The sequence below is a fragment of the Nannobrachium achirus genome (assembly GCF_963921795.1).
Source record: "Nannobrachium achirus genome assembly, chromosome: 14".
NCBI lineage: Eukaryota > Metazoa > Chordata > Actinopteri > Myctophiformes > Myctophidae > Nannobrachium > Nannobrachium achirus.
Window position 1 is genome coordinate 46,830,993 of NC_137821.1, and position 17,268 is coordinate 46,848,260.

At 41.0% G+C, this 17,268-nt stretch overlaps 1 protein-coding gene across 1 annotated transcript; it reads right to left on the minus strand.

Annotated features, from left to right (window-relative positions):
- Nucleotides 1–11,234: 11,234 nt before the first annotated feature.
- LOC308298089 (butyrophilin subfamily 3 member A3-like) lies at nt 11,235–15,537 on the minus strand (the record flags this gene model as incomplete). The annotated part of the gene is made up of 5 exons (XM_080741647.1): nt 11,235–11,302; nt 12,321–12,413; nt 12,841–13,116; nt 13,433–13,780; nt 15,459–15,537. The coding sequence occupies 5 exons, from the start codon at nt 15,535–15,537 to the stop codon at nt 11,235–11,237; spliced, it is 864 nt and encodes a 287-aa protein (XP_080597773.1).
- Between the last annotated feature and the right edge of the window lie 1,731 nt (nt 15,538–17,268).

Here is a 17,268-nt window from a genome sequence, read left to right on the forward strand (position 1 = left end):
CCCTAATACCGAACAGGTCTGTAATTAAAATATATATATGTTGTTGGGTTATTTGCTGTTGTACATTATGCGACGTTTGTGGCAGAAATTGATTCGAAAAGAAGATGTTGATGAATAGACAGAGTAATAATTTGTAGGCCACTTACCTGACACAACATGTAACTGTGAATGAAAGAAAGGTTGTACTATAAATGATTGAACCAAATAAAAGCAAAAACACCCAATTATTGAGGAATTTTCTCCTTCAAGAGAAAGCATGAGTACCATTTGCAAAGTCATCAGAGTGCCTGATTACGCCATAGACGTCTGTGTTTCCTAAAGGTACACAAAAAAGCAATAATGTGGGTGCTTATTTCAAACATGGTTTCGAAGGGTTGTCATTGAACTTGTCATTAATGTCTTTAACCAACATGATTGGTTAAAAAGAAACTGACCAGGCTGCAGTGAGCAGTACGTATCTTCAGGAGCCCCACTTTGATTGGTGCTCCGGTCCGCAGAATAGCCCTGATTGGTTCCATGAGCACGGGTCATCGTCATGCTGTATTGTGGTATTTTTTTTTTTGCCACGGACATACAACATGAGAAGACACTAATATTACCAGAAACGCATAAAGAGATGGCACTGAATAACCATAACAGGTATGAAACACTGAGAGTGCACAAATGTACACTCTCAATGCTATGGGGGTCCTTGCAAATGAAACATTTGAGAACCACTAGTACTAGTGGACTACTAATATGCAATAGTGTCATAGTAAATAAGTCTTTATTTATATTCTGAAGAAAACAGACATACAGCAACTGGGTCTTAAAGAAAATCATAATGGTGTGTAAAAAAGAAAATGTAGAATTTGCCATGGACAAAACCAAGTCTTGCCCACGGATACATTTGTCCACGTACGGACATGTTGATGACCCCTGTCCATGAGACTGAACGGGTCTGAAATTGAAATATAAATATTTATTCTGCCAAAAACACGGGTACTGTCACTGTAATACTGCTGGCATGCTGATGAACAGACAGAAAGCAATACTGCACTCACCTGACATCTGGATCTGTTAATAAAGAAAAAAGGATATACCATCAATCTTTGAACCTTTAAATTGCCATGCCATAGTATTCAGTATATTTTAATAGACAGTTGTTGAGTGATTATAATCTAGATGTAATCCATCATGTACAGTAATAGTATTCAGCAGCAGTATGGTGTTAATGTGAGTTACTCTACCTCTCCTCTGGCTGTGTTTAGCTGCACGCACATGTCTGTATGTCCTACGGCCTGCCGATTGATTGATTGATTGATGATAAGTTAATATATTTTAGATTGACTTAGATCAATGGCAGATAACATGACACACCACCTTCCCCAAGATGTATTGTACGTATATGATAAGTTGGACATACAGTAATGCTCCTGACAAAAGGAGGCACATGTAGGGAAGGATGGAAGGACGGACAGCTATAGACTACAAAGAGGAACAGCCACAGCTTTCTTTTTTACATAGGCGCTAGTCCCATAAACATTAATGGCACCCTTTAGAATCTTACAGTTTCTCTAAATGGCCATAATATGGACACCATAGACATACCTCTGCATTTCATCCAGACACACAGGCCCAGCATCAGCAGGATGATGGAGACTCCAGCCCACACCAGAGGGTAGAAATATGGAGGCAGAGAGGAAGCAGGAGGGTCTGAAACAGATTGAGATACACGCTCCTCTCAATCACACATTTTGACAGCTTTTCTATTCCTTGTCAGCAGATATTTACAGATTTACATTTCGACTAAGAGTACGTCAGGGAATGCCAGTGCAAATCAGACTGGGCTTATTTTATTTCAAGCTCTGCTTGTGGAGTTGTGGAACTCAACTAAATATGGACAAGGGGGATTGGGATAATTGGTTGGTCGGTACAAACCACTTTGATCATTGTGGGGTGTATCAGACCAGCTAGCACAGCCTCTATAAGCCAATAGCAGAGAATTTGAACTCTTAGTTTTGTAATTTTGTGTGGTTCCTAGTCAACACACTATTGTTCAATGTCCGGGATGTTTTTGCCAGCAAAGTGAACTTGCTTTTTGTTAACCTTTGCACAACAGAAAAGTGAAGATTTTGTCATGCTTCACTTGACATCACAATATATAATACAAATGGTGAGATGTAATGCATTTCCCAGTGGATCCCTCGCAACTCACGTCAGTGCAACCACACTTGCAATTTCTAAGAATTGCACCTTTCTAGTTGATTCATGTGTTCACCGTTATTGCATGACTTTCTCACCTCTCACATCCATCCGGCTCTCTGTTGACTCTCCACGGCCTGAGATGCTACACTTGTAGAATCCTTCATCAGACTTGTAAACACTGTGGATGGTCATCTGTCCTGTAGACTCGGTCCTGATGAGGGATCCATCTTTGTAGAAATCAGCTGGGAGGTCAGATGATGGTTTACCAGTTGTCTTGTCTTTGGACAAGCAGCGCAAAGTGACATTACTTCCCTCTGTCACAGGAAGTACAGGACTCTCGAGGATCACTTCTCCATCTAGAATCAACAGCAGGTTGAGTTATTTGACTTAGGTGATGTGGTTGTGGCTCCACAACCTCTTAGGGTAAAAAATATAAAGCAATATATAACATACAAGGTACTTATTCATAATTTTCACCTACACAGCTGTGATTCTGTGGAATACAATTGCCGACATAAAGTATATCAGAATGACCTCAAGTGTGATGTTGCTTTAGTTCTACTCTAAATAATTTAATTCAATTGTCAAAAAACATGACCACAATTTCATTCACCTCACACTAGTTTGTCCTTGACAGCAAGGTCCATGCATTTATTAGATTAAAGCATTGATCAAATTATTCTCCTTGTCTTTGTGAATTAATAACTGGTTAATCACCTGTGACATCAACCATTAGGTTGGACAACCTGGGGGATAATCCCAGGTTATTGTTTATGTTTCAACCTTCAAACATTATTCAGATGCCACTCGAACATCACCGTCTTTTAAGAATACCTTCGCACTCCCATTTGCCATTCGTCTCCATAGACTTCCATGTAATTCATAGTCCACGGATCATGCACACCCATGCCTAGATAATGCACCACGTGTGTCCACATTTGAAAGATGGGGTTGCTATGGGGGTTAAACATGCAATTTCGCGATTGCTATCATGCCTACTACATTTTTTTGGGTCAAATATTTTTTTTTTTCAAAAACGGGAAATTCTCGGGACTATCGGGCCTGGCAGGTAAATATATTGAAATATTCTCTGGACTATCGGGCCTGGCATGGAATGAGTAAGGTATAGCGCAGCAACACGACCATTTGCCAAAGTGTGACATCATGACTTGAATGGGAACGAACCTGAATATTTGTGTTAACAAAGATACTTGATGTATCTCTCTACCTATTACAATATAGTAATTATATTGATATATTAGTATTGATTGTACCAGAGATCATAATGTTGATGGACTGGCTGAGTTCTCCTGACTCAGACTGGCACCAATAAACTCCATTGTCCCAGCGGTACAAGACCATCACACAGGACATTCCTACAAGGAATCACAATGAAAAGAAAGAGGGATTTCAGTTAAAAGCATCTATCCATCCGCCTGCCGGTCCGTCCCTCTCTCCGTCCCTACTTACCTTCAGTGGTTCCCCATTCATAGTTGCAGGTGCCATTCCCCTTCTCACTGGTCTCTCGCTTCACGGACCACCTCAACACAGAGTCCCCTTCTTCCTCACAGCTCAGTGAGACGGACTCATATTGGAAGAACTGGGCTCTGTCAGGACTGACTCTCAGAGACACTGGTGGAGGAAGAAGAAGAAGACATAGAGATGTAGATAAATAAAAGACACAGATGAGATGCTACCTGAATGCTCAGATCAAAAGACTGTAAAGATTCATGGCAGCAAAACAATTTGGCACAGAAGTGCCACAACTTCATAACATTTACACCAATCGCTTTAAAAGGAAAGGCCAAAACATTCAGCACCCAAACCCTTTCGCATCAAATCACACACCATCACCGCCTCGGTATACAGTTTCCTTTTACAGGCAGTCAGAGCGGATGCACGCACATGCATACTGTACACTGCGTGTGCATGTTACTGTATAATGTGTAATGTTGTGTTAGTGCACTGAAGATGTCTCACCATCTGTTTGAGCAGGGCCACAGCAGAGGAGGAGATGCAGAACTGTGAAGGGAGACAGGAGGGTAGAGAGAGGGAGAGACACATAGCAGAGATAAACAATTATAAGTAGTTTTATATTCTAAAATAGTGTCTACACTGTGGTGATTTTCACCTATAAATATGTACATATGCTTTTACTTACATTTTACAACACACATACATACAGACAGACATGCAGACTGAAACCAGATATATGCCCAGACATTCGATTTTATAGTTCAGTTAATATATGCATTGTTTTGTTGTGTAATTTATTTTAAGAATCTTTCACTTTGCCAATCATAGTTAAATAGTAAACTGTAAAATTCTCCAGAGTTGCCTTAACAGTCCAAGAAATGACAAATAACCAAACCAAGGCACGAGGGGGGCCTTCCTCATTAACCACTTTACTGTGTGTTTGTGTGTGTGTGTGTGTGTGTGTGTGTGCGTGCGGCCGTGCGTGCGTGCGTGCGTGCGTGTGTGTGCGTGCATGTGGAGGGGGGTTCTGTTCTACTGTTTACCCTCATCCTTCCTGTTTCTCGAGGCTCAATTCTCTATTTCTTGTAATCACTCTATAGTCTATACCACTGTCTTTTTTTTCATATTTCACCTGCCCTCGTTTTCTTATTTTCTCTCTCTGCCTCTGTCTGTCACTCTCTCTTCCGCAAGCGACACACACACACACACACACACACACACACACACACACACACACACACACACACACACACACACACACACACACACACACACACACACACACACGCCCACACACACGCACACGCAAGCCAAAAACAAGCCAAAAGGGTAAAAGGTCACAGAGGAAAAGAAAATGAATGCTATAATACAAAGAGCCATTACCCCTTATCGCAAACTTCTTTTTTTTTTACTATTACTATTTTACTATTCTAAAAAACATTTGAAAATAGTTTAACTAGCAGATCTACATCGAAATGTTGTGAGCTTGTAGATCGGCTATTTGAAATATTTTTAAATGTTTTTCAAAGTAGTAAAAAGACAGCATTGATTACATTTTGCTATACATTATATCAAGTGCTTTATGTGCTTGTTATTTCAAAACAGTTTAATTTAACTTAAAGTAAGAGAACAAAAAATAGAACAGGTGATGGTGACTTGACTATGACTTATGACTGCATAATGTTGCTCTGACTATCTATCAGTATTTCTTTCTGGGTTGATGCTGCTATGCATAGGCACGGACACAAGCCAGACATTTTGTGTTTGTATTGTGTTTTATAAGTTTTTTTTGTGGAGGTCTCCCTGAATTTCATCTCTGGGAGTTCTTCTGGCAAGAACTCCCAGACACTTTCAAGCCTGCATATAGGAGAGATATTAACAGGCATGTCTATCAAAACAACAATTTTCGAATTGTGTAGAATTGTGTCTTCTTGTAAATTAAGTAATGCAGATGTTTAACAATAATGTAACTCTTTAGAGCGTAAAATGAACCTGTACGGGTCCATTTGTTTTCATTTTACACTCTCAAGAGTTAAAGATCTATAAGGGTCCATTTGGTTACCAACTCTCCATCATTTAGCTGGGACCACCTGGAACCTCCTCAAGGACCACTAGTGGTCCCTGGACCACTGGTTAAAAAACTGCTTTAACCCATTAAGACCTGAGGCCGATTCTAAGGCCTTCTAAATCAGTGATTTTTTAGAAAATGTTAAAAAAATAGCAGATGTACAAGCTCAAAGTGACGCACTGCGAGCTTGTAGATCTGCAATATTTTAATAGCCAATGCAGAAATCTAAGATGACACATTATGCTTTCCCACCTACAGAACCAGTCTGGTGGTTTATACATTTTCAACCTGGAATTCCAGATAAAACCCTAAATCCGTCCCTTAAGCACTAACAAAAATAGGCAGTAATGTCTCATAAATTAAATACAATTAAATGAAAGTGAGTGCAAAACAAAAGGGAGAAAAAAAAAGAAAACAATTCACTGATGTTTTCATCGGCTAAATAAAGTTACATGGCTAGTAATCAAGGTAATCTAATATACAATTAAAATAAAGTACTCACATGTTATTATGCAGGTTGGTGCAAAATCCATGCTGGCAAACTGACAGAAACTGCAACAGCTACTGTAGGCCTATGTGGTTTGACATACATGTACTGTATACCCCTTTTTGGCTGAAGCGTCCACTTCCTGTTTGGCACACATATATTCTCACACACACACACGCACGCACGCGCACACACACACACACGCACGCACACATACACACATGGAAAATGGGGGAAGGGGTTGGCCACTCTACAAGGTTCCGACAACCGTTGTACATAGAAATCTGCCCACAATAAACTGTCAATGTATTCTGTATAGCCAGGACAATAACAAATATAGTAGTTCAGCTACAGTATATACTTATGTAATGCTTGAAAATATCTTAACCCACACGTCTGTTTTTTTTTTTCAGAAAATGTATTTTAGAGGAAAATATTTTTTTTTTTACATTTTAGTTCTGAAATATAATTAAAGCTGGCCAATCCAAAAGGTGTTCACATACTTGCAAGGATGACTGCCATGTTGTCTGCGGGTTCACAGACAGTTCTCTGGCCTTTGCCAGACCCCACGAGTGTGACCCTGACATGTCATAATGAAACTAACACAAGCTTCAACAAAACACCAGAAGCGAAAACTACTAGACTGCATGTTGTTGTGGTTCACATAACCCCTGCTTCTTTTCTTGTCAAGACATTATTTAGTTTGAAAGATGTAGGCTGTTAATCTCAAAATCAGTCCCTGATAAAGATTTTTGTATCTATTATTGCTTATTGTGGCTTTGATTGTCATATCAAAGACATAAACATAAACGGCTGATTTTAGTTGGCACCAGACCTGTTTAAAGAGATTGGCTCTGGTTTGCCCTACTTCTTTATGTGGTAAAATGCACATACAACTGTGGAGGCGGATGTAGCTCAGGAGCTAGAGTGAGCAGGTTGTCCAATGTTCTGTGGGTCGGCGGTTCGAATCCCGGCTACTCCTGTCTGTCCCCATGTCCAAGTGTCCTTGGGCAAGACACTGAACTCCACATTGCCTCCAATGAGTTGGTTTGTGTTAGCTTTCCACCATAGGTGTGTAAAATTCTGTGAATGTGGGAAGTGAGGACGCTGGCATCAACTGTTCACCACTTCACCTCCCATTGTATGAGTAAATTAACCATTATAAAGCGCTTTGAGTACTTAGAAAAGCGCTATGAAAATGCAATTAATTAACTGACTCTCGTTAACATTACCTGGGATGGAGGCAACAATATGCTGTATTTGTGGGGAAATGATAATCACAATTTGACCAGAGGCCTAAAGTACATCTATGATGTTATTAATACTTTCATCTTATCATGGAGGAGCAATGTGCCATCTCTAGTAATCATAGTGGAGCAATTGCCAGTGTGAGTAGGACTCACCTACACTAAGATAGGTTTGGTTGAACAAAGCAAAGAAAATAGGCAGTCCATTAGTCAACATATTCTCTAGTCACATAAACCTGTGTGTTGCAGACAATATGTATTCTGAACCAATGTGCTATGACACATAAAGGACACTAGAGGGAGCCCAGAGGTCAATAAATAAACATTTCACAACCTTTACAAGAGGGCCTTTTGTTAAATGCAGGATATTTTAGTTTTTCATTATTAAGATGTATATAATTATGTGTATCCTATTACAAACTATTTGATCTGTCACCTTCCAACCCAATCCTATGAGTCTCAGCAGAATTTAAAAGAACAAATGAAAGAGAGGGAACATATCAGCAGTAGAAAGTTTATTTCACAGTAGAAAAGTACAAAAGTATTCCTGTGCATTGGAAATAGAGCTTTGAATGAGAAACATTATAAATGTAAATGTATATAAAATATTGAATAAATATGTATATAAATATTCCTCATCTCATGATGTCGTCACTGTGCAATTCCATTCAGATGGTGACAGCCACCCTTTCACAACCTCTCATTTTAGATCTTTTACATACATTGTCGTATAGATATGTACTATGTATGTAAATACATTACGTTTTCCCTTATAATGTTTCCCTACATTTAACAATAGAACAGGACAGTGAAACGGAACAGATCAGCGTTCATCACCATGCTGGCTTGTGGTGGACATTTTTTGACAAAATTATTTCTTCATACGAAATGAGTGGACAATACTATTACCAGAAACACACAAAGAGATAACCCTGAATGACCATAACAGGCCTTTAACTCTGAGAGTGTACAAATGTAGTGTTAAAATAATAAAAGTAAATCAGTGTAATAGATATTCTGAAGAAAACCTGGAGACTGACATTCAGTAACTGTGATCATCTTATGATCAAAATGAGAACATTATAATGATGTGTAAAAAAAAAATCCCTTTGCTACTTTCGAGACATTTGTCAAGTCTACGGACATGTTGATGACCCGTGACAGTGACACAGATGTCTTGTAAAGACCTGGACGACATGCACTGTGCAGGTTAAGGCAGCAAGCCGCAGCATCAGTATATACAACACCACTATGAAATAGTAAAACCATTCAACCCTCATGGAGGACACTGCCTCCGATAAGAGACACTGGTAGGGAAAAACTACCTTCTCTTTCATTTCCATATTAAAAAAATAAAGAAAAACAACATGCACTTGTCTTTGTAGGTTAAGGCAGCACCAGTATACAACACTATGAGAAACACTGTTCCCGATAAGTTAAACCATTCGACCCACATGGAGGACACTGCCTCCGATAAGAGACACTGGTAGGCAAAAACTACCTTCTTCTTCATCCCATTATGGGAGACCCTGCTCCCGATAATGCTTTCAGGAAGCACACCGACAGACCAGTACTAAAGACACTCGGCCAAAAGTTGTTCATTTAAAGAGGCAGCTTGCTGTAGTACAGAGGGGTAACATAACTAGGTGATTTAAAAGCTATTATTCTGAAAATAAAGCTAAACTAAATCCACAAACCAGATACACATATCAGATAAGTGACACAGTAAATAAACAATATATCTCTGCACTACACGCCAGCGAACTCAGCCGACCAGTTCAGTGGCATGCACTGTGTAGGTTAAGGCAGCATCAATACATACAGCACTATGAGAAACACTGTTCCCGATAAGTAAACCATTCCACCCTCATGGAGGACACTGCCTCCGATAAGAGACACTGGTAGGCAAAAACTACCTTCTATTTCATTCCATTATGGGAGACCCTGCTCCCGATAATGCTTTCAGGAAGAACACCAACAGACCAGTACTAAAGACACTCGGCCAAAAGTAGCCAAAACATGTTCACCCCCATTTTCTCCCGTGGACCGCTCGCCCCCAGTATTTCTTATATTCCTGTATTTGTTTTTACTGAGGATAAGGTTAGAAATAGGTTTTGGGTTAGGCATAGTTTTACTTGAATGAAATGAAAACTTGTACTTTCTTCCCCTTTCCCCCCGTTTGTTCCCGGCTTAAATCAGTGGTTCTCAATCTTTTCAGGCTGTGACCCCCAAAATAATCATATCCCCCCCCCCCCCCCACCCTTATGAGCATTAAGAGCTGAAGCAGTATACATTTTGTATAACACGGTTTCATTGTGAAAATAGCAGATCTACATGCTAACAAACGCTGCGTTGCGAGGCGCTGTGAGCATGTAGATCGGCTATTATCACAATTTCTGCCTCTAATAATGTGGGGCTATAATAGCTTAAAGGTGATACACCATGAAATTTCACTTTTTCTATTTTAAAACCTTTTTTTGGGGTCCCACTAGCACCTTCTATCCTCACAAAGTCCCATTTCTGACCGTTGTGTCTTTCTCTGGTTTTGAGAAGGCAAAGGTTAAAAGTATCCCACAGGTTCTTAAAACAGGCTGTCCAGATTTGCTGCCGATTGTGACGTCATCATCGGCCGTTTTTTTCTTTTTTTCAAAAAAAAATTTTTTTTCAACAGATTTTTTTTTTCTAAAAAAAATTTTTTTTTCAAAAAGATTTTGGGGGGGGTGGCGCAGTTCAGGCCAAAGGTGGTACTGCAGCTGAAATGCTCTGAGAGCCACTCAAAAATGAGAGAGGCTCTCTATTCAGGAGTGGTAATTTAGCCTCAAACCTTTTGAAAAACGTTTTTGGGACATAAACAATATGACATAAATACTTTTTAAATGCATGGTGTATCACCTTTAACACCTTCTAAGCCACGGGGAGCCCCTTAATGTTAAAACCGTACTATATCGCACATCCCCCCAGGGACTCTCAGCCACGTCGTATATTCCCGGACTTTGTCTTTAAAACCGGAATAAAAGCTTTTGATCCGAAAATCGGCGATCGTCTAACCTTCCCTAGTCACCACTCGTGCACTGATAGCTCATGCAGACCGTGCATGAAGCAGAGGTGACGTCAGCGCCTCTCCTTCTCCAAGGCTACTCCCAGCCATCCGTTTGCTGTCTGCACACTCGAGCTCCTACAGCAGCCATGCTTGGGGCTATGCTAGCGAAACTTTTCAGTTCTGTTCTTCAGTCACACATGGACTATTTGCGGGGACATTTACGTGAAAGGATCGCGCACGCGAAACGCACGGGGACATCGACGATCGGCCAAAACCCCCATTCTATCCCAACGGAAATCGAGAAAATCATGGTGAGTTACTGGCCTGGGGAAAAAAAAAAAAGAAAAAACAGCGGCGCTGTTCAAGATGGAGGGGCTGCGGGGTCATGTTTATAAACATAATATTATGTCTCAGATCACAATACAATAATAGAAATGTCACGGCTAATCTACCAACCACCATTCTATTTCGGACGTCAAGGTGTTAATAGCTGGGTCGGCTGTGTCCAGTACTGACTGTTGGTCAGCGGGTACGCTTGTTATAGCAGATTCAGCTTTTTTCATTTTGACGGTACAACCGTCATAAATATGGAAGGCACTGCTCCCCATATTAAAACATATATAAATAATAAATATTTATAGTGATAACTCTGTCACTGATAAATACATAAATAAACAATGACCTAACCGGTGTCATCATCGCTGCATAAGAGGGTGACTTCTTCTTCTTCTAGTCGTTCCTCTCTCCCAACATTCGACCCTTTTCAATGTCACCGCCATTCTCTTCACTTCCCTTTGCTGTAACAGAGGACAACATTGACCACATGAATAATTCCTGTGCGTGCTCTTCATGATATTCCTAAACATTGTGCATGTACACAAACACGTTCAAAAGCAGCAGATAAAAAAGGCGAAAGAAGTGGTTTCATTGTTTTCAGTGAACACTTTACACAAACCACAATGAACTGCAGTAATACTGATCACATCACATTTCTATTTTCTCTGGATCTGAGTTCTATCATTTAGTTGTTCTGCCTATTCCCAGGTGCTTTAGTCCTGTGCAATTGCTGAGGGGTAGAGGGTAGACAGCAGACGAGTACGTGTACCCTCCAATACACTTGTCACTAATCTGCTTATTTGCACCAGACAACTTTCAACGTGTGCAGAGGAACACGCCATTCTTCTCAGTTCAGCTTCTCACTGAACAGGTGCACTGACCAACTGTAAGAGTTGCAGCTATAGCCGAACTACAAGCACACAACATGTCGCAGTTGTAAGCTTGTAGACCTGCTGTTTTCGAACAAATCTCTGAGGGAAAAAAACTAATCTGGTACTGGGATCCCTGGGGATTAAAAAAAAGAGAGAAAAAAAAACAAAAAAAAAACAGTTCCTGCGATGGTAGGTATAAACTCTACCACTGAAGCAATATATATCATCTGACATGTTACTTAAAGGACAACTTTAGTTTTTTACAAGGGTTCATATTTTAGATATATTGTACGCATGCCCCCATGCGTACGCATGCCCCACATCTTAGCACGGTAAACACGATAAAACAATAGAACGAAGCAAATGAAAACATTTTAACACTCACTTTTTCTTTTCTCTAATTACAATCTAAAATATGAACCCTTGTTGTAAAAAACTAAATTGTCCTTTAAACTGAATAACAGCTTAGTTAGAAGTGTGTTAATATACTGTAGTTTAAGGACAATTCAATTGTATTTGAATGTATACTTACAGAGGCAATAGGCAATGCAGGAGACGAGGCAAAACAAGGCAATTGCCAAAACAAGGCCAATTACCAAACACTTGCCAATGAAAATGACAGTGTGAATGACACTGAAGCCAGCAACGTCGGTGGGCTGGGTGGCATTAACCTTGCCAGTGGGTTGAGTGGAATTATGAGCTGAAATTACAGAAGAAAATTGCAGTTACATACAAGTCTGTTCCAGTTACCATTAGGACTTTGGACTCACTTTTACTGACTTCACATTTATTCCGAACTGTTCTAATTCATGTTTAGCCAAAATCTACACAAGAGTCTACTATTACCAATAAGTTATATTATGAAGAACTGATTGGGTCTTTTTTGCTGGAAGCTGGAGTGGCCAGGCCTATATTAGTGAATGTGGGTTACCGACACTGACTGACTGACTCGCTGAATGACTATTATTATGATCGATATGTTATTGAACTAATAAGTTACAGTACATGTAGGCGAACTCGACTGGACCAAATTTAAACTTGCATGCTAAAGTTTCAATAAACAAATTACTCTGTTGGGCAGAAGTGATCAATTCTGACATCTTGTGAGCGATGGAATCTTTCATTACCTGGGATGGCACTGTGTATCTCAATAGTGTGGTTGATGTGTGGCAGGTGAACTCTGCAGCTCACGTCCCCTGCTCCCCTCAGTGTCAGGTTCCTCTGGACAGTGTAGCAGTGGTTGGAAGCTCTGACTGTCACTGAGGGATCAGCAGGGAGGAGGCTTCCTCCACTGTCCAGCCAAGACACCTCAGGCTCTGGATACCAGCACCCGGAATCACACGTCAAGGCAAAGCCGTCGTCTTTTGGTCCAATTAGTCCGATCACTGGCTGAGACACAGCACCTGTAGAATCAAATGAAAACAATCAATCAATCATGAATACATCCTTTCTCTCCCTCGGTAGTTCTGTGTAATTTTAGATTCATGAGTCGGTTTTGCGTTGGCTTTTCAAAAATAGCAGATCTATCTTGTGCTATGTTTTTCGTTTTTTATATACTGTATATATATATATATATTTGAAAGCGTGAAAACAACTGATTTAGAAGGCATTTGTACGATCAGCCAGGGTCTTTCACAAGTCAAATTGGAGAAATCTTGAAATCCAAAGCAAAGAGTTTAAAGTTAACTTCTCATCAATGTTTTGAAGACTAGCCCTTACCAACAAGGAGCTGGATCAAACTGCTGCTGTGCATGTTTGGAGGAACAAAGCACCTGAACGTCGCCTCGTCTGAGAGCTGCACCCCGGACAGCTTCAGTGAGATGTTACCGTGAGGAAGCTCCTCTGCAAACAGGGACGTCCTCTGTCGGTACATCGGGTTCAGAAGAGAGTTGGGAACCTCACGTCCCTCTTGTCGGACATGCACGAACACCGGTGTCAGGTCGGGTCTCGACCAATCCACCGTCATCCTGTCCGCGCTGCGAGGCGGCTCAATGCGGCAAGGAATGATCACGTCATCCCCTTCTTTGGCTAGGACGGCCTGAGATGGACCGATCACCTGATATTGTCCTTGAAACAAAAATAAAATCAGAATCATGTTTACAGGTGTAAAACACGTTCACTGTGTAAAACACAGTGGGTGAAATTAGTTTTTGTGCAAGATCCATCATTTTGTCTGTTTTCAGAAAGAAAAAGTATTAAGGGCTTTAGTGTAGTGTTATTTATGAATCCTTAATTTGTCATCTTTATTTACATGTATGCCTTTTTATTCCAGGCTCTATAGAGTCTATGTCAGTGGCTTTACCTTATGACTGTCCTGTCCATTGTTTTGTTTACAAAGCTACTTACTAAAGCCCATTTTCCACTGGCCCAACTCCACACCACTCCACACCACACCGCCCACTTGTGCCAGGTTTTCCACTACAAGAACCTGGGTAGAGTGGTGTGAAAGTGGTACTAAACAGGGTACTAAAAAGTATCCACTCTAGAGTAGGTCTGAGCTAGGCCAAACAGGGCCAAACACTTCATAATGACTGATCACTCACTGACTTTTCATTTAGACCACCAGGATATAGTTGTAATACATGATAATAGATTCTAATGTGTTATAACCACTATTATAATCTATTATAGTGTATTTTAATTATCATAGTAATACATTAATACTTTATAATGTATTATAATCACAGTTATAATCCATTACAGTGCATTATAATTAGGATAGTTGTAATACAAATTTATATTGTAATATAATCACAGTTAAAAGGGTCAATTTGTTTCTTACCGATAGGGGTACTTTTTTGTAATGGAAAATGTAGATATTTGTATGTGGTGCGGTGTGGTGCTAAAACTGCAGTCGAAAAGGGGCTTAAGTTACTACTTGATATACTGTGTGTGTGTGTGTGTGTGTGTGTGTGTGTGTGTGTGTGTGTGTGTGTGCGTGTGTGTGTGTGTGTGTGTGTGTGTGTGTGTGTGTGTGTGTGTGTGTGTGTGTGTGTGCGCGCGCGCACGCGTGTGGTAGAGAGAGTTAACAATGAGTCTACTAACACATGGCTGACTACTTCTGAATGAAACAGCAGCAGCATGTAAAGGGCGCGCGTAAAGGGCAGCATGGCGCTGGCTGTAAGCCACGGGACTTCCCAGCCAGGGAGGGAGAGCACCATAAAACAGGCATAGAACGGCACGTAGCCCATGCACGTAGCACATGTACAGGTTCTGAGTCTTATGACTGCCCTACCCACCCAGCCCTTTGTTTACACAACGGTGCTGTGCCAAGACTTCCGTTCCATTCAGCTGTGTTTGTGTGTGTGTGTGTGTGTGTGTGTGTGTGTGTGTGTGTGTGTGTGTGTGTGTGTGTGTGTGTGTGTGTGTGTGGTGAAGGAGGGGGGTGTACCTGCTACTTGCAACAAATGAGCTATTACCTTTCTGTAGACCTACTGTTAGCCTACTTTCTTTGCCTTTACCTTTACATTAATGTCGTCACCTAAGTGCCTGGCACTGGCTGACACAATGAAAGAGTCCCATGCGAGTAGCAGCAAATGCATGAACGATTCTCCTACAACGGGGTCCAACCTATGTTCCCCAGGTTCTATGTTCCCCAGGTTCTATGTTCCCCACCTCACAGCATTAGTTTAGTGAGGTTATGGAACATAGGTACGGTCCCACAACAGTACGTTTTCAAAAAGGTCTCGATTCTCAAAACTAGTCAAAAGTAGGCTAAACTGTCAGTAATACAGCATAACCTTACCTTCCACGTTGTAGAAGCTGCTTATTATGATCAATATCTGGATCATCCATGATTTGACTGGCATGGCACATGGATCCATAATCCGTGTTCGTTGCATCTCCTTGGTCACACCGTCGGAATTAATAATTGGAAGGATATACAAATCACTTTTGTTATGAGAGAGATCACGAGACCGCAAGTCTTGTCGAGCGATGGTGTTGTGGGTGTGTTGTGTCAGCTGATCTACTCGGACCACCTTCTTTAGCTATTTAATGTAAACTGATCTGATGCAAGAGCTCGTATGAGTTCAGCAAGCCTCCAAGACAAGCCCTCCTCCTGCAGGGGGCGGGGGACCTGGGTTTTTAGACCAGTGGTGCTGTCGTGATGTCAAGGTCAAGGAAGACACCTCACGTGACAGACAGTATATAGTAGTACAGAGTTTATAAACTAATGACGGTATAGCCTCCATGCTTGGTTGCATATAGGCTACACTATAGGTCTACCAACTGTTACTACTATTATTATTACAACTTTTAATTAGACTAACTTTTAATTTAAAAGACCCTGGTTAATAATAATTTGCCAACCACCACTCCTGAGTCCTGCATTGTAAAAAACAAACACAAAACAAAACAATGCCTGTGCGTGCATGTGCATGCGTGCGTGTGTGTCCTGTCCACCGAAGCATTGCGCACTAACCATTCATTGCTTGCATGTCGAGCATGCTATGTCAGTGGTGCATAATAGCCTACATTATTTAGTTCAATATCCAGCGCAGACAACAGCGTGGTCTTCAAGTTAGGCTAAATATTGGAAGCCAAGGTGCAATAAAACCTGTTTTCTTCTGAGTAGCACTGAGCTAACGTTTGCTTTCTATTATTGTTACTAACATGCTTATAACAGCTAGCTATCATCGCTGCGCAGTGATCAGGGCTGCCAAGTCTCACGCTTTGAGCGTGAGAGTCACGCAATTTAACCTCTTCTCACGCCACACACGCCACACATGCCATTTCTCACGCAATTTTACAGCCATCCCACGGACCTCTCCCGAAAGTTGCGGGGGTTTTCTCACTCGGTAAAAGTCGCACGGAGAATTCTAAGCGCAGTGAATGCAGCTGCTCTGCTCCTCCACTCTCTCTCCCCTCTACACATACCAGGGTTGTCAACATTGGACGGTCAGAATCCAGGAGATTATTTTTTTGGGGGGTGCGCGGAACTCCCCTACCGGGGTCTGGGGGTCCTCTCCCCAAAACCTCTTAACAGATATATATATTTTCCTGTGTTCTGTTGAATTTTGTGCATGTTCGATACTTTTATCAGGCTTGCTTTACTAGCACTGGTACAATTTTAGCCTTAAAATGCCAAATGTAGGTGAACGAATAATAATGACTTCTCATCTTTAAGTCATTATTATGATCTTTCTTGCATGCATTGCCCCCAACCCTAAAGCGGGGCGTCTGGGGGTCCTCCCCCCGAAAAAAGTTAACATAGTAGATGTAATTTCCTGTGTTCTGGTGAATTTTGTGCATGTTTTATACGCATGTATTGATGACTGAACCAAAGGACATCTTTAATGATGACTTCTAATATTTAAGTCATTACTTAAGTGAATATGTGTCTGATGTTTCTTGCATTCATTGCCCCACCCCTAAAGCGGGGGGTCTGGGGGTCCTCCCCCATAAAAAAATGTACATAGTAGATGTAATTTCCTGTGTTCTGGTGAATTTTGGGAGTTTGATACAAAATCCAGGAGAAATCCAGGAGATTTGCCAATCCAGGAGACTCCCAGGAGAGGGGTTCAAAATCCAGGAGACTCCTGGGAAATCCAGGA